The sequence below is a fragment of the Chionomys nivalis genome, chromosome 21 (genome assembly GCF_950005125.1).
Source record: "Chionomys nivalis chromosome 21, mChiNiv1.1, whole genome shotgun sequence".
Taxonomy (NCBI): Eukaryota; Metazoa; Chordata; class Mammalia; order Rodentia; family Cricetidae; genus Chionomys; species Chionomys nivalis.
This window is the reverse complement of record NC_080106.1, coordinates 20,638,104-20,658,141: the sequence shown is the minus strand read 5'-3', so window position 1 is coordinate 20,658,141 and position 20,038 is coordinate 20,638,104. Positions and strand designations below refer to the sequence as shown.

The following is a 20,038-nucleotide window of genomic DNA, read 5'->3' as shown; positions in this document are numbered from 1 at the left end:
GTGGCTGTTTTTTCTCCCTCCTTAATAACATTCAGTGAACAGGGTTTTCAATTTTGATGCTGTCTAATTCATCATTTTTTAATTTTATGGTTAGTGATTTTTTTATTATATCAAAAAGAAAGAGAGGGAGAGAGAGAGAGCAAACCTCAGTCTACATCAAGGTCACAAAAATGCCCTTCTGCATCTTCTTCTGAGAGTCTGTAGCTTTAAATTCCTTGTTTAAGGTCCATGGTCTCAGTCTCTTTGATGTTCATGATGTGAGGAAAGGTGGACATTTGTTTTATTTAATAGAAGTCAACTGTTGGTTCTCGCATTGTTTATGCAGCCTGCCTTCCTGCATGGCTGAAAAGTGGTCATCTCTTTCGGTACCCTGGTTATTCTTTGGATCTATCCGTCTTTCCCCATGTCTTATTACTCAGAATGTAGCCTTCTGTGATAAATCTTAAAATTTGGTAGAGTAAGTTCTCGAACGTTATTTTTGTTCAGCTTTTTTGTTGGCTACTCTTGGCCTTTGTACCTCCACAAAATTCTCTCAGCTTGTTAGTTTCTACAGTGCCTGCTCGTATTGATTGGAATTATACTGACTCTGTGTATTACTTAAGATAAATTGGATTTTTTAAAATGGTTGTTCAAGACAGGGTTTCTCTGTATGCAGCCTTGACTGTCCTGGAACTCCCTCTGTTACCAGGCTGGCCTCAAACTCACAGAGATCTGCCTACCTCTGCCTCCCAAATGCTGGGATTAGAGGTGTGCTCAAGATGGTGCTTTGACAGTGTGGAATCTTTTCATCCCTGGTGTGGTGTGTTTCTCCGTTGTTATGTATCTTCTTTAATGATTCTTAGGAATACTGCATATTTTTTTCATCTTTTTTTTAGACAGGGCTTCCCTCAATAGCTCAGACTGCCTTGAGATTCACTGTAGCTCAGCCTGGCCTTGAACTCATAGTAGCTTTTCCGTCTCAGCTCTTCTAGGACTGGGATTACAAGTGTGAGTCCTATTTCTAGCTATTTGATGTGTTTTGATAATAAATAAAAATTAAAACTTTTCAAATTTATGTCTGTGTGTGTGTCTATTAGCTGAGCTATGTGTGTGAGTGCACATGTGTCGTTACCAGCTGAGCCATCTTTTGGCCCTCAAATGATTATTTCTAGTATCTGAAAACACAGCAGATTTTTGTAGATTAGCCTTGTATCTAAAGCCACTAGTTAGGTCTAGTAGTTTTTGGAGTATATAGTCATGGAAGAATCTGCTTCTGCAGTCTGAAGTTTTCATCTCTAAAGCTGATTGTTTTTGTTTCTTTGTTTGGATTCCCCTTCTCTTCCCTTTCCACGTCCTTGGTTTCATCAATTCCTAAGAAGAATGTTACTCAGGGTTAGAGGCTACAGCCAATATGAATAACGCTCATTCCAACCACAGATCTCTCTCAGCCCTCTCTGCTTACCACACTGGCTTGATTGCACCAATGAAAATCCGCACCGAGGCCCCTGGGAACCTGCGTTTGTACAGTGGGAGCCCAACTCGCAGCGAGAAAGAGCAGGTCTCCATCAGTTCCTTCTACTACAAGGAACGGGTAAGTGTCTGAGCCATTGCCTTGGCTTCTTACCCATCTGCATTCTTGTTCCCTGTCCCCTGCGTTCCATGGGCAGTAGCTAAATTAGTAACCCCTTGTAGTCTTTCACTGTTGTAGTTTATATAAGAAAGGTCATTGCTTTGTTGCTCTCAGTTGGTTTGAAATATTGTAAACTGTGGGGTAGAAGGAGAAATGGTTCGTTCTTTTACCAGAACTATAAAGAGTGCACTTTACTCCTTGTTTAAAATCTGTCCTGGCAATCCCCATCCGTTGAATGATTCCCACATATCAGGCAGAATAATTAACTTCAGTTCTTCCTTGATATCCCAATATCCTGATGCCTGTCCACACACCGAGAGCTGCTTCTTTAAGCTGGAGGTCTTGGTGGATCTGGGACTACCTGATCTCTAGGTTTTCCAGAGTGGAACAGTTGGAACAAAAATTACCTGAACTTGCCCTTAATTTTTTAAAAAAGATTTATTTATTATATTATATATACAACATTCTGCCTCCATGTATGCCTGCAAGCCAGAAGAGGGTACCAGATCTTATTATAGATGGCTGTGAGACACCATGTGGGTGCTGGGAATTGAACTCAGGACCTCTGGAAGAGCAGTCAGTGCTCTTAACCTCTGAGACATCTCTCTAGCCTTCTTTTGTTTTGTTTGTTTGTTTTTTGTTTTTTTTTTTTTTGGTAACCTTCACTGGCTTGGAACTCAGAGAGATCCACCTGCCTCTGCCTCCCGAGTGATGAGATTAAATGTGTGTGCCACCATGCCTGGCTTTTCTGGGATTCTTAAAGAGTGCAGTACCTACAGGACTTACTGTTTGGCGGGCAGGAACCTGCTGAGCCCGGAATGCCTAGAAGTCTCTCTGTGTTGCCAGTGAGGGCCTGCGTCGGCACTGACAGGCCTGAACACTCGGTGTTTCTGCTGACCTACTGCACACTGCACACACTCTGTCCTTAAGATTCTTCATGGTTTCCTTTAAAATGGGAAATCCCTGCCAGTAGTTAAAATCAGCCTTAAAAATAGAATCATTTAAAATAAAAAAAAATGGTTTTTCTATCAAGTATTTTAGGTATCTTTACGTGTTGCAGTGGAGTCTGCCTCCAGCTCCCACTGATGGCTGGCCAGCTCTGACTAGTTCTAGTCTCAGGGCTCATGTGGCTGAAGTCAGGCAGCCGCTGATATTTGCACTGGTCCAGTCTTGGGCCAAGCTATGTAGTTCTAGCTGCCTTCCTGCCTGCCTGCCACTCTCCACATTCCCTCTCCCTATCTCCTTGATGGGGTTCTGTCCTGCTGGCTGTCACAGACTGTCCTCAAACATCCACCAAACTTTATCTCCCCAAAGTCATTTACATTAAAAATGATGAGCTCCTGTCCCCTTTTCTGCAAGGCATCTGGTAACTGGGTAGAAGATTTGCTAGTCGGAGCATTCTGTTGGCTTCAGAGCCACTTAGGGTTAGGTAAATGAGGGTTTTACTTCGTTTCAGGGCTGGTTTGGAGAGGTCCCCGAGTCAGAGGCAGTTCTGAATGCCTCTTTGATTCAGGTCGTGTGCTACCACCCGGCTTGCAGTTTGATTGGCTAGGATAGACTGGCCTACATATTTGACTTGGTGCTCACATAAAGCCTATCTGTACTCAGAGTGCTTGTGGTTCCAAGACAGAGTCATCGGTGATGCCGACATTCACGGTTAAGATGATCTGGCCCCGTTAGCCACCAGCACTGTGTTCCAAAAGAGGCACCAGGAGAGCATGTGGCTGCTCATGCTGCAGCTGGGAAGGACTAGGAGATCTCAGCGTGGGGCAATTTCTAGACTGCCTTCTCCACAGGAAACGGGCTGTTCTGGTGGTCTGATCTGACATAGGAAGGGTTTATTTTTGCATAGCAACCAGATAAAATGGGGAACACTTTTTTTTTTTTATCACAGTGTAGCATGAAACTCTTGTGCTGCTGTATACCATGTGCACAATAATGTTAGCTGGTCATAAATGTGTAGTTTAGAGAATTAACAAGTACCCCAGTCAAAAAAAAAAAAAAAAAAAAAAACAGAAGACTGTAAGACCTGGTCCCTGAGGGAGGGAGACACATTTAAAGAATGGCACATAATAATTGTGAAGGTAAATTCTGGACACTTGCTTCTGTTTGGCCACTTTTGATCTAAAGTTTCATGTGGTCAGTGTATTTAAGATGCCCAAAACAAATGTCAGTTGTTCTGTGAAATTTGAAATAACCTTATCTCTCCCTGCCGCTCGTTCATGCTTTATCCTGTTTAAATAGAGCAGGGCAGCTAAAGTAATGGAAGTCCCATGCTGGCTTCCCTAGGCGGCCTTGTCTTTCTCACAGAGGTCAGTAATTCTTGAGGACTGTTTTCTCCTCAGGAGAAATGATTTCATTTTATTATTTTTGATCCGGAAATGTTTCCAGCTAACTGAAATCTTGTGTGTCCACATTTTCTCCGGTGTACTTCTATGTCCTTGTAGATCTCTGCCCCTGAGAGCTATAGCTGAGGGAGGTGGAAGGGCTGATGTGCCTGGTAAAGGCCTACCAAGAAGGAATTGCTCGAGATTGCAGGGTCTCATGCAGCGCCTAAAGACAGTGGTTTATTTCTCTTTTGTTTTTAATCTGCCCAGCTTAGGTTGAATTTGCATTCACCCTGTGTTTTCTAGATGAAATTACAGGGTTTGCTACCAAAAATTTAAAAGTATGAGTGACCTAAATATCTGTCAAGTTTCGTATAAGTCGTAAAGCACAGATGTTCACAAGGACAGACTTGGCAAATAGGCCAGTGATTACCAGCCAAAGAAATGGTGGCCAGTCTAGAACTTCTAATAAATACGGAGCATCGACCTACAGGTACCTTTCAGATTTTGCAGCCTCTCATCTCTGCTTCAGGTTATGCTATTAAAATAGTTCTGTGTAAGTAGCTGGAGAGGCCTTTCAGGTAACAGAGAAATAGTCTGGTATTCTGCCCACCTGCAGACCCCCTTGGCTAGGTGGAGCGCCTGGAGAGCTCCCTCCTCAGCTTAGCCCCTCCTTCCCTGACATTGCTCTGAAAATAGTGTTCAGCCCCAGTGCCTCATTGCTCCCCAGGCACACTGGGCACTGAGCCTACTGAAGAAGCGCTTTAGGAGCAGGAGTGTGCTCTGGTGTGTTCCCCACAGCTGTGAGGTGAAGGGGAGACTATCTTTCCTGTTTCTCCACTTGCAGCAGGACCTTAGTCCTGTCAGAGCCCCTCCTACCTTCCCCTGGGCTCCTTTGTCAGAGCTGTGCTGACATCGCCTCCTTATACCCTGGACAGTGGCTAGGGAGCAGCATAACAGAAGGAAGCTGGGCATGAGGCCGGTGGGCGGGGGAGGAGGGGGCGCAGGCGCTGCCGGCTCAGGCTCGGCCTTTTCAGTCACCCCACTTCCCATTTTGGAGCAGATGTACCTATAAATCCATCAGATGTGGGGAAGCTTTCATTTTATTCTATATTTTTCCCTTTTAATTTTCTTGGTGTTTTTCTTCCCTTTTCCTGGGTGTAACGTTTTCACGCACAGATGTCTCCTCGCTCTGCCCGGCGACGTTGGTCCATACAAGCAATTAACGACTTCCCGGTACTGTGCGCTGTGCAAATGCTCTCCTTGACTAATCCTGTCTCTACCAAAGGCCCAAGAATAAAATGCCACCTGCCTGGCTTTGAGGAACCCGAATTACAGACAGGCTGGCTGGTTGTTGAGGACCAGCGACACTAAAATTTTCCCCCTGGGGAGGCAGGCACCAAGGACTGCCCCCTTGCCAGATATGGTATTTCAAATGGGTAAACGCCTAAGGATCATGAATGGGCTTCTTTGCAGATGAAACTCACTCCTGGGTTCTTGGAAGGGACCCTGATCAAATGACTTCCAACACCTATCTTTGGCATGGGGGGGAGCAGAGGAAGATAGAAGAGACTTCTGCCATTTAGTCTCTGTTTTATAGTCTCAGACCAGTTCAGACGGGGAAGTACCTACTTGCTTCATTGGCGTACTACCTGAGCTGGTTTTATCCTTCAGGAATTTTCTGGGACAAATTTTTCTTCTTACCATAGTATTTTGAATTCATAATGAAATTCGCTGTGGACATCCTCTGTTCTCCTTCCTTTCCTGCTCATTCCTATTGGCCATCTCCCCTCTTCTGTCTTCCTCTCCCACCCCCTTCATGTTTCAGTGGTACCCAGGTGGCCTAAGGCAGACTTGAGGCCAGTGTCAATTTTGTTTGCTATAAAGAACGTTTAGAACAACAGACCAATAACCCTGTCCTACAAAAACCAGTTGAAAGCAAGAGCCTGGAGTAGCAAGAACCTCCGCTCAGCAGCTCTCAGGTAGAGCCGCCAGCACGGCCTCTTCTCTCAGAGAGCTGCTTCTGTTGCTCCCTTGCTGAGTTTCGCTGGTTTCCACCGCTCTTTAAATAGGAACTCATTTGACTCGCTGCCTACTCTGCTGATTATGCATTGTTGACGGGGTTGCTGCGAAGCAGTTGGTGGCTTATTCTTGGGCTGTTTTTACATTTAACCCATTTACTGGCATCGATGTTGCCTTCGATTGTAGCGGTGACACCAGTGGTGCTCATGAGCTGGCTAGTGGTTGTCATGTAGCGCTCCCTCCTCCGGCCCCTTCTACCTTGTCCTCTGCTGTCCTCCACAACCACCTCCCCAGGGTGTGCACAGGGGCCTCCCAGAGCTCCTCATGCGATAACCTGTCTGCCTTGCTTTGTCTCTCCTCCTCAGTCTCTTCTCATGACATCTGTGAGGAAGGGCTTATTCTGTTGGTGGAGCACTGAAAAGACCCGAGAGGAGGGCAGAGGCCTGGCCTCCTAGAGGTACCCATTTTGCTGTACAGAAAGGACTCCACCTTGAGACCTGTCAGAATGGGACTGGAGCAGTGCAGGAGAGCGAGGGGCAAAGTTTTAGACCATGGTGCCCTTCCCTAACCTGGACAGAATAACTACAACTCAACCTTGTATGTCCATGTTCTCTCCAAGCAGAGAAAGCCAGTGATATCACTTGACAGCTGAGCAGACAGCAGACAGCCCTAAAGTACCCGAAGGTATTAAGGAGAACGTTAGGTTTAGGGAAAGTGGATAGGGCAGGAATGTTTCTTATTACCCAAAGTTGTAGGAAATTTCCTGAAAAACTTGTTCACCTTCTCATCAGGGAGCAACCAGGACTTAAGGCCCCAGCTAACTTCTGTTTCAAGATTCATCGTTTCTTTGTTTAGGCAGCTTTGTTATGTTTGAATTTCTAGAATAATTGACCATCCAGTGGCTCACTGAATGATCCCTGCATCCTGAAGGGGAGACATTTAAAACTGCCACCCTACAAAATTAAAAAACATAAAGCAAAAACAACTACCTGTTTTGCCCCTGCAGGATTTTAGGCACTGTTTTGCAGTTATTCCTTCCTAGATTAAAACAAACAAAACAGCAACAATGAAAGAGCCAAAACAAAGAGAACCCCACAGAAACAAAACACTGGTGCTGTTCCCTGACCACACTTACGGTTTATCGCCAGCAGCAGCTAAAATTGGGGCAGCCTTGTGTTGGAGAACCTCCTCTTACAGGCTGAGGTGCTGTGTGAGTCATTTCGTAGACACCCATGACATATTGGATGGAAACTCCTAGAAGCTTGTTGTCTCATGTAGTTCTAGGAAATACAGACGAATTTCTGCAATTCAGTGAGGGACATTTGTAGAAGGTTGATGAAGATCATTGCTTTCTGTTTTTCCTAAGGGATTGGTAGCTCACATTTGTTTGTTTCTGCTGGTCTGCAAAAAGGGGAAGAGTCTTAAGATATCTCTTTGGACTCTGATTTTTCTTCTAGATGCCTAATCTTTTTTTTTTAACATAGTTTTTTTTTTTTAAATATTTTATTTATTATGTATACAATATTCTGTCTGTGTGTATGCCTGCAGGCCAGAAGAGGGCACCAGATCTCATTACAGATGGTTGTGAGCCACCATGTGGTTGCTGGGAATTGAACTCAGGACCTTTGGAAGAGCAGGCAATGCTCTTAACCACTGAGCCATCTCTCCAGCTCATAGATGCCTAATCTTAACAAACCCAGAAAAGATCACATGCTGCACACACACACACATGCAACCGGGAGGCACATTCTCAAGGCCAGCCTGAAACCCTTCAGACAAAGTATCATTGGCTGAATCTGGCTTGTCCCAGGGAAAACTGTGTCACTAGCCTCTTAAACAAGAGAATCCCAAGAGAAATCCTGGTGCTGTTGCTTCACAGCTGGGCAAACAGCAGTGGCTCTGGAGTTCCTGCGAGATTTTAAGGAGAAAACAAGGCCTTCAGCAAACTACCCTGATTTAGCAGGATACAGTCATGGTGTTGAGAAATAAGTCACAGAAAAAGTAATTATGGAGGATGTTTTAGGGTTAGCACCACTAGAATCAAATGTCAATCTCTTTATTTACAGAAATTGCTCTCCTTAAAGACAGACCGAACTATTCATGTATTTACTGACAGCTTAATTAGGACCGAGTTTTCCTTTGTTGACTCTTAAAATCCCACTCAGTACTGAAAAGCAAGTTAACACAAACGTGCTTAGCCGGGGCTGGGTGTGTGGCTTAGTAAAGTGCCTGCCACACAAGCCTGAGGACCCATGTTCAGATCCCTAGTGCCAGTATGCAAGCCAGGCACAGGACCAGGTCTGTGTCTGTAGCTCTAGCACTGGATGTAGAGACAGGCTACTGGGCAGCCAGTGTCCCAATCTGTGAGCCCCAGGTCCAGTGAGAGACTGTCTCAAAAACAAAATGTTTAATGGAGAAAGATACCAGATGTTGGCCTCTGAACACACACACACACACACACACACACACACACGAGCATTGCAGCTTGGCAGACCTATTCAAATTTCAGCTCCATAACCATGACCTTGTATAAGGTTCACATCTCCGTTTACAAAATGGAGGTAATACCCCCATTTTACGGAGCTGCAGTGAGGCACCTGCCGGCTCAGCAAGAACCAACACTTGTAATAAAAATAGAAAAGTCTTTAAATCCAGAGTCAGATATCGGGACACTTGCACTTGTTTCGTGATCTGTTGCCAAATGAGCTAGTCTTGCAAATGAGCTCCTCCTGGCACACGCGCCTTTGAGTAATTAGTAATGTGCTTTTGTTAGGTTTGCTTTCAGAGTCAGGGAAGATGGTTATTTCCAGTGTACTCTGGAAGCTCGCGGGCCCATCCGCCCCTCACAAGGCCTCCGTTTGCTCCAGTCGTATAATTAAGTGATGCTCTGAACTGCTAGGTATTGAGCACTTGTCATTTTCCCCTTACGAAGGAGCCACGGTGACTTCGTGTTCACAGTGCTTTAGAAGCCGTCAGTCCATCCCAGAAGATACACTAGATGGATCCTATTCCCTTCCAGATGGACTCTTGGTAGCATAGAAATGAAAAGTGAAGCTTCTCACATTTATGTGTGTATGTGCACTCATGTGTACGTGTAAACATGTCACACATCTGAGTTCAGAGGACAGCCGTGGGAGTCAGGTCTCCTCTTCCACTGCATGGGTTCTGGGTATCAAACTCAGGTTGTCAGGCTGGACAGTAAGAATCTTCCATCACTGAACTATCTCACATAGTCAGAATTTTTTTTTTTTTTTAATTCAGCATCCTAGATCTCATTTGAAATGGTCAATTGTCAGGGACCCGAGGGCATATAGTTTCTGGCTAGTCAAGCATTTTGTGTTATTCATTTGGATAGCCATACCCTAAGTTACCCTCCCCGCAACTGGTCCCACACTGAGTGCTCGCGTGACCGCTTCCGCCTCAGCTCAGGTAGCACTGCCTGGCTCCAGCCCACTCTGACATGTCCTTCCTTTAAGTGAACGCAGCTGGGTGATAGGATAGTAGTGCTGGAGTGTGGACATAGTTATTCTTCAGGTAATCAGGGCATGTAGAAACCCGGAGGCTTACCTCGTAAAAATAGACCCAGGATCCCTGTGCACCGAAGAGTCAAGAGGAGTGGAGAAGTAACAAATAGTAACAGAACTGCTTCTTAAGATCCAATGGCTCCAGATGGATAGCAGTTCTCTTATGAACACTTCCTAGATGGTCCAGCTAGCCTGCCTCACTGGATCACATTTAGTGGGTCTCAGGACCTATTGATTGTATGGGAAGTTAATGCAGTGGACACCTGGAGCATTGGTTGGGATATCAGTGATCAGAAATGCCTGGATTTAGATCTAGACTGAGTCATGAAAGAATGATGATACAGAATCACTAGTGGAAAAGCGAATGTGTGGGTAATGTGAATAGTGATGGTTCCTGACCATTTATGTACACTTACAGAACATCACTGCAGTTTTGGGGTTGCATCCGTCTTCTCATCATACCTTTCCTGACCTCCTGAGGTTGGGTGACAGAGCTCGCGTTAGTCACAGGTTACCAATAAGTACAGAAAGAGCGATGCGGGTGAGGCTCTAAGTCCTCAGCAAAGGATTCACTAGTGTCAAATTGCATAGGGCCATACTGAGGCAGGCCACACAGCACCTTAGTTTTCTGATGTCAGATTGCAGGCCCCTTTCAGTCGCTCCTTTTGCCTCCTTTGTTAGTAAACGTGTTGCTCCCTTGCTTAGTTGAATGACTTTGGTGACCTCTTTTTTTTTTAATTTTTGGAAATAAAATAGGATATTGCTCCTGTGACTGGTTGTCGTTTTGAAGATACCAGATGGGGCTACACTCTGCTGCCTTTTGTTTCCCAGGACATTTCTCATTCCACATGAGCAGATTCCCCACCGCCGCTTGCTGGGACGACTCTGGGAGCTGAAGCCTGTGTTCATGGTCTCCCATGTCTGTTACCCAGTTCCCCAACCAAGTAACTTTGGCCTTTAGAAAAGATTGCTTTTAGAAGTAATTCGGGCCTGCTACAAAACAAGGCAATTCTTGTACTGCCAAGTTTCTCTGTCCTCATATACTAAGGTTTGCAGAGCCCATACTGCCGTGTCTGAATTATAGTATCAGCAACCCTGTTGGAGTTGTCTAAGAAGAAAAAGCTTTGAATCGTTTCAGGCAAGAATTTTGAACCTAGTATTGAACACTTTAAAGCGCCTTCCCCCCATTTGGGGGGCCTTTACTAACTTCTTTACCTGCTATTTTTAAAATTAATTAATTAATTAATTAATTAATTAATTCTGGTTTCCTGGTGTCTATTTTTTGAGCACCTGCAGAATGTAAATAGCCCTGCCGTAGGTGCTTGTTCTGTTAGGATTTTGGATCAAGAGCTTGGTGCCATTTGTTATCCTTTTACTCCCTACAGATGCTGATTCATGTAATTGTGGGCATGATGTAATTTAAAGTCTCTGCAAATTACCAATGACCCAAATATGATGTGCTCTGCAACTGTAGGCTTCCGCTCTCCGGGTCCCCATTAGTCACATCTTGTCGTCTCCCCTAGAAATCAAGGAGGTGGAAAAGTAAGCGGGAAGGATCGGACTCTGGCAATCGACCCATTAAGGCTGCTGGGAAGGTTATCATTCAGGATGTTTCCTGCCTCCTTCCTGTTCACAAGTCCCTGGGAGAGATGTACATGTAAGTTCGGAAGTACAGGTACACTGAGCTTGTTGTTAAGATCTGCAGACCTTTTCAAAGTTTTAGACACTTTGGGGGAAACTCAGTGTTAGTGTTTTGGTGCCTAACAAATTGACCCAAGCTGTAGCTTCACACCCTATGCATTTATTGCCTCGCTGTTCCTGTAGGTTGGGAACCTAGCTTCAGTGAGCCCTCCTTGCCCAGGATCTCAGCTAACTGAAAACATGACCTTGGTTCCACCGTGTCCTCTTCCAGTGCTTAGGGTCCAGGAGCTGGGTTATGTAGCTGAATTCAGACCCTGCTGGCTGTAGAGCTCTTGGCACATTTTTCTTTGTGACCAGCATAGAACTTTTCTTTTTTTTCCCGAAGGTCCTGCCTGACCTAGGCCCCATGGAATATTCTGCCTTTTGGCAGACTCCAGGTCAAGTGCTTAATAACATAATTGTGAAAGTAATTCCCCAGGAATTCTGGGGACCATCTGAGAATTCTGCCTCCCACACTGAATTAGGGTTTTATTGCTGCTGTGAAGAGACACTATGACCATGGCAACTCTTATAAAGGAAAACATTTAATTGGAGCTGGTTTACAGTTTCAGAGGTTTAGTCCATTGTCATCATGATGGGCAGTATGGCAGCATGCAGGCAGACATGGTGCCGGAGAAGGAGCTCAGAGTTCTACATCTTGATCCTTAGGCTGTAGGAAGTGAACTGGCTTGAACTTCTGAGACCTCAAAGTCCACCCCTTAGTGACGCACTTCCTCTGACAAGGCCACACCTCCTAATAGTGCCATTCCCTATGGACTAAGTATTGAAACTCATGAGTCTATGAGGGCCATTCCTATTCAGACCACCACACACACCCAATATGTAAAGCAAATCAAAGCAGAGTTATTTTGGTTGAAGCCCTTAGGAGCCGAGTGTTCAGCATGTGGAGTCTGGCCCACAGGCCCCCTAAGTCCTCCTGAGCTTGAACACTAACAGAAAGTGTTTTCTTTTGTAGTAAACTCACAGTGTGATACTTTTTAATGTGGACATCACAGTTAGTTTTCATATATTTAAATCCCAAACCTTGGGAACTCAGCAGAAAAGCTGGTGGCAAATTAGTGTTTTTCTTATTGCCTCCTCCTTCCCTGAAAGTGGCAAGTGATTTCCCTCCCCTCAGGTGGGCACCCACAGCCTGGTAGCACCAGCTCTAATTAATTCTTCTCTTCCTGTCAGATTTGAATGACAACCAAAGAGGCACTTTCTAGTCCACTAAAGCAGGAGTCTTTCTTGGGAAATTAAAGTAGAAGTCTTTTCTGCTCTAATTTCAGACTGAACGTGAATGACACTCAGGAGACCTGTCAGAAGAACGCCGCTTCGGCCATGCTTGTTGGAAGGAAGGATCTTGTCCAGGTACTGCAAATTCCTGTTGGTGACGTTCTGGCCTCCACACTTATGAGTTAGTGACATTCACAGAGTGTGCCCCCTATTTTGAAGTTTCTTTTTGATTTTCTTTGCCTGTCTGTAGGGCTGCAGCAGCTTCCTAAATCTTTTTTTTTTTTTTTTAAAGATTTATTTACTTATTATATATACAACATTCTGCCTCGATGTATGCCCACACGCCAGAGGAGGGCGCCAGATCTCAGTACAGATGGCTGTGAGCCACCATGTGGTTGCTGGGAATTGAACTCAGGACCTCTGGAAGAACAGCCAGTGCTCTTAACCTCTGAGCCATCTCTCCAGCCCAGCTTCCTAAATCTTTACCCTGGATATTTTTCTTATTAGTGCTAAGTGGGGAGATCCTTAAGTGTTTTTTTTTCTTTGAACTATGTGTGTTTCTGTTTCAGTACCACAGTGACTATATTTTGATGCTACAGCAACTGTCATTTTTTGGTACCACGGTGACTGTCTTATTTTGGTGCCACGGTGACTGTCGTAGTTTGGTACCACAGTGACGTATTTCTGTGCCACGATGACTTCATAGTTCAGTACCACAGTGATTGTATTTTGATGCTACAGTAACTGTCATTTTTTGGTACCACGGTGACTGTTATATTTTGGTGCCACGATTACTGTCATAGTTCGGTGCCAAGGTTCTGTCATATTTTAGTACCATGGTGACTGTCAGATCCTAAACTTGAGCATCTGTGACTTTGTCATTTTTATTTAAATTATTTTTTTAAAAAAAACTTTAAAGAATGTTTCATAAGAAGATTTATCAGAGTGTTCTAGGTAGAGATGTTCAGTTTTTAATGTATGACATCATGGGGCTGCAGAGGTGGCTTAGTCGTAAGAGCATTGGCTGCTCTCATAGAGGTCCCTGGTTTAGTTCCCAGCACCCGCATGGCAATTCACAACCTTTTGTAACTCCAGTCCTGGGGAATCTGACTCCCTCTTCTGGCTACAGGCATGTGCATGGTACACGTCCATGCATGAAGGTAAAACACTCATACACACACACAATACAATATTAATAAAACTTTTAAAAATAAAATGTCAGTACTTATAAAGTGTAAGATTCCTTACACTTTGTAGCTCTTTGTAGCTCCCCTGTGCTGTTCTGCAAACTCCTTTACTGAGATACAGCCTGCATCCCTGCATCCTGTCCATTTAAAATGTGCTAGTTGGTAATTCCTGGTTTTGCGGGAGATGTGCAGTTGGAAACTGTTCAGGATGTTTTCATCACAGGGAAGAAACTCCTTGTCTTTCCATCTGTTCTTCCTGTCAGCCCTGGGCAACCGCCAGTCAAGCCCTGTTCTTTAGTGTACCAGTGAGGCTGAACTAAGACCTTCCCTTGATTTCATTTGATTAAAAAATTCCCTAAGATTTCCATTCATCTTGTAATAAACATCACCATGTCTCTCTCAGAAACTCTTTAAAGAAAAACCCTCTCATGAATTTAGTCTATTTCCGTCAGCCCCCACCCACCCAGACTCTGTGAACACCAAGAAGGTGATAGGAACAGTGTGGAATTTATAGTGGGAGGCCGAGTCCGGCTCAGAGTGCTAGGGAACTACCTGGGCAGGTCACCTCAGCCTGGGAGGGGGTTTCCAGCACAAGAACCCAAAGCATTACCCTCTGGGGTTCATGAGTCACTGAATGTAAAGGCTGGCCTGGGGGCCACGAGGGGCAGGGAGCCACATGGCAGGTGAGAGAGCGAGATGGATGGGCATACCATGCAGAGAATGTAATGGTAAAAATAAAATGCTGCAGGTCCCAGAGGGGTAGCAGTGGGCAGCGGGTCCCGAGATCATGGCAGGCCAGGAAGGCAGCCAGTCCCAGGTAGGGAGTCTCCGAGTGTCCTGCGATGAATAGGGATGCCACGAGGCCACGTAGCAGGTCTCCGAAGGCAGCTGGTCCCAGGCAGGGAGACACTCCATGGGCGAGAGGCAGCCGGACAGGCACCTCCATGTAGAGTGAGGTTGGATATTTATTCAGTGGGTTATGGAGGGGAAGGAAAAGAGGGAAGGGGAGAAAGGGGAAAGGCAAAGAGAGAGAGACAGAGACAGACAGACAGACAGACAGAGAGAAGGAGGGAGGGAGGGAGGGAGGGAGGGAGAGAGAAAGATAACTACTGTGAGAGGGAGAGGAAGGGGGGGAAGGAGAGAAGTGGGAAGAAAGGAGCAAGGCAGAAAGGAGAGAGACTGAAAGGAAGGGACTCAGACTGGAAGTGGAAGGAAGATCTACCCTGCCTCTGCAGTGGAGGGGGAAGTGGGTGGGGCTTTTCTCTTAAAGGAACAGGACAATAATATTCTCTGAGTACAGTTTCCTCCCTAAAGTTTGTGTGTTCTCTCTCCATCTTCTTTAGTCCCTCTTCCTCATCTCCTCTCTTCCCTCCCCTTCTTTTTCTTTTCTCCTTTTTCCAACTCCTCCCCTGCCTCTTTTCTGGCAGAACTGGTGTGGAAGGCTAGGCCAGTCTAAGTGAAATGGGGAGACTCTTCTCTTCAGACAAACTCCGCTTGACTTTGGGCCCTGACAGACTTTTTGTGTGTGAATCCCAGGCAAACCACCCCATCTTTCTAAACCCCAGGGTTCTTCTATAAAATGGAGCAATACTTCTAAATTCATAAGGAACTAAATGGAGTAAATTTGTGAATTCTCCTAGCTGTCTGGTCCTTGGAAATGCCTCCCCTGCTGCTCTGGGACTATCATTGTAATCTGGCAATGGTTAAGGCCAGAAATAACGTGAGTGACAGTGGGTGCTTGGAGAATGTTGTTCAAGATTGTTTTTCTTCATGCCCTTGATAAAGGGGTGCTTACTGTCTTGTAACTCTCAAGTTTACTGGAGAAGTAGATATCAGGGACTTCCTTCTCTTGAAGGCTTTAAGAGACAAGATGTGTGCTAGTGTTCTAGGGAGAAACGGACGCAGTTGTCAGCCGGGTAGAAAGCCCATCCTGCCCCCAAAAGTCGTTAACTTCTTTGAGCAGCTGTTGAAGTGGGTTGTTTGTCGTGGCTGTGGCTGTAAACTGCGTGTCCCTCCTTGGATCAATACTTTGGGTTTTTTGAGACAGGGTTTCTCTGTGTATCTTTAGCTGTCCTAGAACTCACTCTGTAGACCAGGCTGGCCTCAAACTGACAGAGATCCGCCTGCCTCTGTCTCCTGAGTGCTGGAATTAAAGGCATGTTCCACCACGCCTGGCTGCCCTCATACTATTGATTTTGCATATCTGATGTTTGCTTTTCTGCATTTTTATCTACTTGCTTATCTGAAATTATAGAAAGTTTGTGTCTTCTTCCTTTTGAGTTTAGAGTAGTGTCTTTCAGTTAGTGGGTACAGTGATTGTATTACTTTTCCCAAACCAAATAAAACAGAAGAGATTTTTCCAAAAGTGGCATTCAGTTTTTGAAAGCTCTTTGTGATGGGTATTGAAGACTTTGGGTTTAATAGACATTTCGTGGACATTAGTTTGGTGATTCTAAGCTCCGTGAAGGTTAAAGTTTGGGGTGTTCATCAGACTTGGTGTCACTATAAAGAAAGCCAAAGTTAGGCTGAACAGTGGTGGCGCACACCTTTAATCTCAGCACTCGGGAGGCAGAGGCAGGCGGATCTCTGTGAATTTGAGACCAGCCTGGTCTATTAGAGCTAGTTCCAGGACAGCTCCAAAGCTGTACAGAAACTCTGTCTGGAAAAAAAAAAAAAAAAAAAAAAAAAAAAAAAAAGCCAAAGTTGTTTTCCTTTAGCTTTAAAAGTATACTAAAACTTTTGTAATGGAGGCAACAAAGTTTCCCATTCCTTGAGAAAGAACCATGAGAGGTTTTCTTACTTATTTTAGTAGCTAGGGTTTTGCCGGGTAGTAGGCTGTTGTAGAACTCACTGTGTAGCCTCGCCTCGCCTTGTCTCTCCTCTCCAGCCCTCAGCAGTCTTGGCTCCCGGTGCTGGGATTGCAAACCTGAGTCACAGCTTAACTTCTAGTGAAGGTTTGAAGGCTTATGTTCCTCGGCTGTACAGTGTACTCAGTCACTGAGGATCTGCTAAAATGTCTGTTCTGACCCAGGCAGTCTGGGTGGGGCCTAGAATTCCACACCTCAAGCTTTTGCCACCCTTGTGGTAAGGTTTTAGGTTACAGGCGGCAGATGGGGCTCCTTGACAGTTTCTGTTCATCTCTTCAGTGGTTTGAATGTGAGCCTCTTTCTTTGGTTTGTCCAGGTTTGGTCGCTGGCCACCGTAGCTACAGATCTTTGCCTTGGTCCGAAGTCTGACCCAGATTTGGAGACACCTTGGGCTCGACATCCATTTGGGCGACAGCTGCTGGAGTCTCTGTAGGTTCTGAGAGCTAAAGTGAGGGAAATGAGTGACGTGGGTTTGAGGTCTGTGAACATGTGAAGTGTGACTGCCTCGGTGAGGGCGCAGAGGCCAGACGAGTGACGCTTTTAGCACAGAAATAGCCTCTGAACAGAAAGAACTTCTGACAGCTGAGGCATTATGTAATATTTGTCACCCAGAAGACTTTGAAACCTTAAGAGTCCCACGTGCATCAGTGTGCCTCAGTCCATCCCTCACACCTCTGGGCACACAGGCCTCTGGGCACTGGGTGTGGTGATTTCTCTGTAGTGTGGTGTGACTTGGCCTTTGGGAACAGGGGCAGAACTGTATGTGTTTGTTCTCCCAACACTAGGACCACATTTATGACCAACTTACCGCTTCGAAATACAGAAAGTTGGATTATATGAAATAATGTTCCATTAAGTGACCGCTCAAGTATTTCTCACAGTGAGGCTCTGGGCCTGGGCAGAGAAACTCCACTGCTTCAAGTTGAAGTTTGCTTTTCTGCTGGTTGAGGCCAGGCTTTGGAGCACCCGCTGTTGCTCTCGTTGCCGCGTCCTCAAGGCAGGGATCGCCCTACTTAGTGTGTATAAGCCTCAAGACAAAGGCTTCTTACCCCTACACTCACATTCTAGAACAGTGTCTGAAAGATAAAGGGAATGAGAACCTAAGATGAAGACGAATGTGTGCCTTGTCATTCGTATTTAATCCAGGAAGCAGAGTCAGCAGCCCATGCTGTGGTGTGCTGTGTGCTCTGACTGCCTCCTGCTAGTATCAGGTCAGAGGAAGGACATAGAAACTTACCACAGAGCAGGGGATTTTTCCCAGAGCTGGAGAGAGTGAGAGAGTTTGGACCACCTCTCTCAGATGCTGGAGAACTTGTGTTAGAGCCCGTGCCTGAGTGCCACCTGGAAGCTTTCAAATTGATGTCTAGGTTGTCACTAACATTCTGAAAACACTGATGCCAAGACACATGGGGCCAGTCTCCTGGTAGGTGAGACTTTGGCTCTGTAAAAGTCCCTGTTTCTGACAAGGTCAGAGGAAGGATGGAACCTCGCCAGCCTAGCCCACAGTAGAGTTATGACTGGTAACTGTCCTTCCTCCATTCCTCCTCTTGGCTTATTCTTTTTTTTCTCCTCTTGTATTTTACAGATTGGCTCACTACTGCCAACTCCGAGACGTCCAGACCTTGGCTATGCTGTGCAGCGTGTTTGAAGCCCAGTCCCGGCCTCAGGGGTTACCAAACCCTTTCGGGCCTTTCCCTAACCGTTCTTCTAATCTTATGGTGTCCCACAGTCGATATGTAAGCTCATGGTTTTCTGGCTTCCCTTGAGGTCTGTTCTTTCCTCACATGTAACTTTGAAATGGGATGGTGTTTGATGCTAGTGTGTGTTCCTCTTCCTTCTAGCCCAGCTTTACCTCCTCGGGGTCCTGCTCCAGCATGTCAGACCCAGGGTTCAACACCGGTGGCTGGAACATAGGTTGGTGAGGGAATGGCACAGCCCACATTGCACTTTGGCTATTCCTGAGGCTTAGTGAAGGCTGTTCATATGAGAAGTTTAGTTGGGGCATAATAGGACTTTTTTGTATCCCAATAATAGGTTTCTCTGCCCACATAGTAAGCCAGATCAAGCCGAATAGAAAAAGTATAAGAACAGGTTTATTTTCGTAAAGCAATTCCAAGGTGGGTTCTCCAGTTCCATAGGTTGAGACTGGAGAAGCCACTGGGAGAATTCGGGGTGGGGGGGAGTAGGTCAGTGTGTGGATGGGGACCAGGGTGCAGGTTGTGGCGTTATAGAGGGGGAGAGGATAGAGGAGGAGAGGCAGTAGGAGAAGGGAGAGGGAGAGAAGGTAGCTAAGGAGAGAAGGTTGGCTCTCAGCCTTTGTCCTGGAGGGGAAGGAAAAGGGAAGGGTGGGTAAGGGAAAGAAGATTGACTACTAAGGAGCCTGTGGCAGTGTAGGGGGTAGAGGAAGGCAGGGTTCAGGGAAGGGGCGGGGATGCCAGTGGCTCAGGTGTGCTCAGGGTCCAAGTCCTCAGATAAAAGGAGGTCTGAAGGTGCTGCAACCCTAGCCAACAAAACCTGGGCCTTTGAGCGCTGACTACAGAGGGAGGGGCAGGCGCAGAAACCAGAAACGCTGGATGTAAGAGAATCCGATGCTGCCGGTAGAGATTCTCAAGATCATGAAAGATAGTAAAGATAAGAGTTCCCTCCGGTGGCCATCTTAACAGGTTACATCAAGAGTGTACTGAGGCCAGGTCACAAAGCCAAAGAAAACCCAGCATTTTGGGTATATGGGGTGAGACAGCCACAATTTGGATAAATTTCATAGGAGACGCCCCAGGGGTGACCGAGGATTGGGTTTAGACCCGGCATTGCCCATCTCTAGACCTGTGCTAGAGACCGAAGACTAGGGCCTGAAGACTAGGGCAAGGCATCTCATGCAGTAGCCTGGGGTCGAGCATGGGGGTGGGAGTAGCCTTTGTCCCCTGGAACATAGAGTGTCTCTGCTCCAGAACTGACCAGCTTGCTCTGGCATGGCCATAGCTTGGCAGGGGATCCTGAGGATCCTGGACCTGGAGAAAGGTACCCAGTACCTTTGTAGGTGGTGGCTGGAAAATGGTGACTTACTCCTAGTCAAAAGTTGATCACATCTGGGGAGAGAAAGCTAAAGGGAAAAGGGTGGCCTCTATGTGGCCGAAGAACTTGGTCCACCCAGCAGGGAGACTCAAGTCCTCCTGAATTTTCGGCACCAAGATAAAGGGTTTTCTGTACCCAGATAATAGGTTTCTCTGCCTATGCAGTAAGCCAGATCAAGCCTAACTGAAAAAGTAAAAGAACAGGTTTATTTGAGCAAAGCAACTACCGGGTGAGTCCTCCAGCCCTAGAGACTGAGGCTGGAGAAGCCACACAGCTGAACTAAAGCAGGGGATTATATAACCTGTAATAAAGGGATGATGGTGTGTCCACCACAAGCTGGGATTGTGCCCAAGTGTGGTCAAAACCTGGAAAGCTTAGGTGGGGACTTGGGCGGCAACAGAGGAGCAAGTTGCAGTAGTCACCAGGAATGCGGAACTGGGCTTTTTGGCACCTTTTCTTTGTTGGAGTCTCTCTGACAGGAGCGGGGTAGGGTGGGGGGGGTCTTCCAGATGAT

The 20,038-nt window shown here is 46.0% G+C and overlaps 1 protein-coding gene across 3 annotated transcripts in view; it reads left to right on the top strand.

Annotated features, from left to right (window-relative positions):
- Wdr59 (WD repeat domain 59) overlaps window positions 1-20,038 on the top strand; it is a 69,773-nt gene that overhangs the window by 35,626 nt on the left and 14,109 nt on the right. For 2 of the 3 annotated variants that reach the window (XM_057754073.1, XM_057754075.1), the window contains exons 18-24: window positions 1,417-1,570; window positions 5,116-5,172; window positions 11,006-11,139; window positions 12,452-12,533; window positions 16,769-16,881; window positions 18,038-18,188; window positions 18,294-18,366. In XM_057754073.1, the coding sequence (XP_057610056.1) occupies window positions 1,417-1,570; window positions 5,116-5,172; window positions 11,006-11,139; window positions 12,452-12,533; window positions 16,769-16,881; window positions 18,038-18,188; window positions 18,294-18,366 (764 nt within the window). The remainder of the gene's footprint in view (window positions 1-1,416; window positions 1,571-5,115; window positions 5,173-11,005; window positions 11,140-12,451; window positions 12,534-16,768; window positions 16,882-18,037; window positions 18,189-18,293; window positions 18,367-20,038) is intronic. The other variant, XM_057754074.1, reaches the window with a different exon arrangement.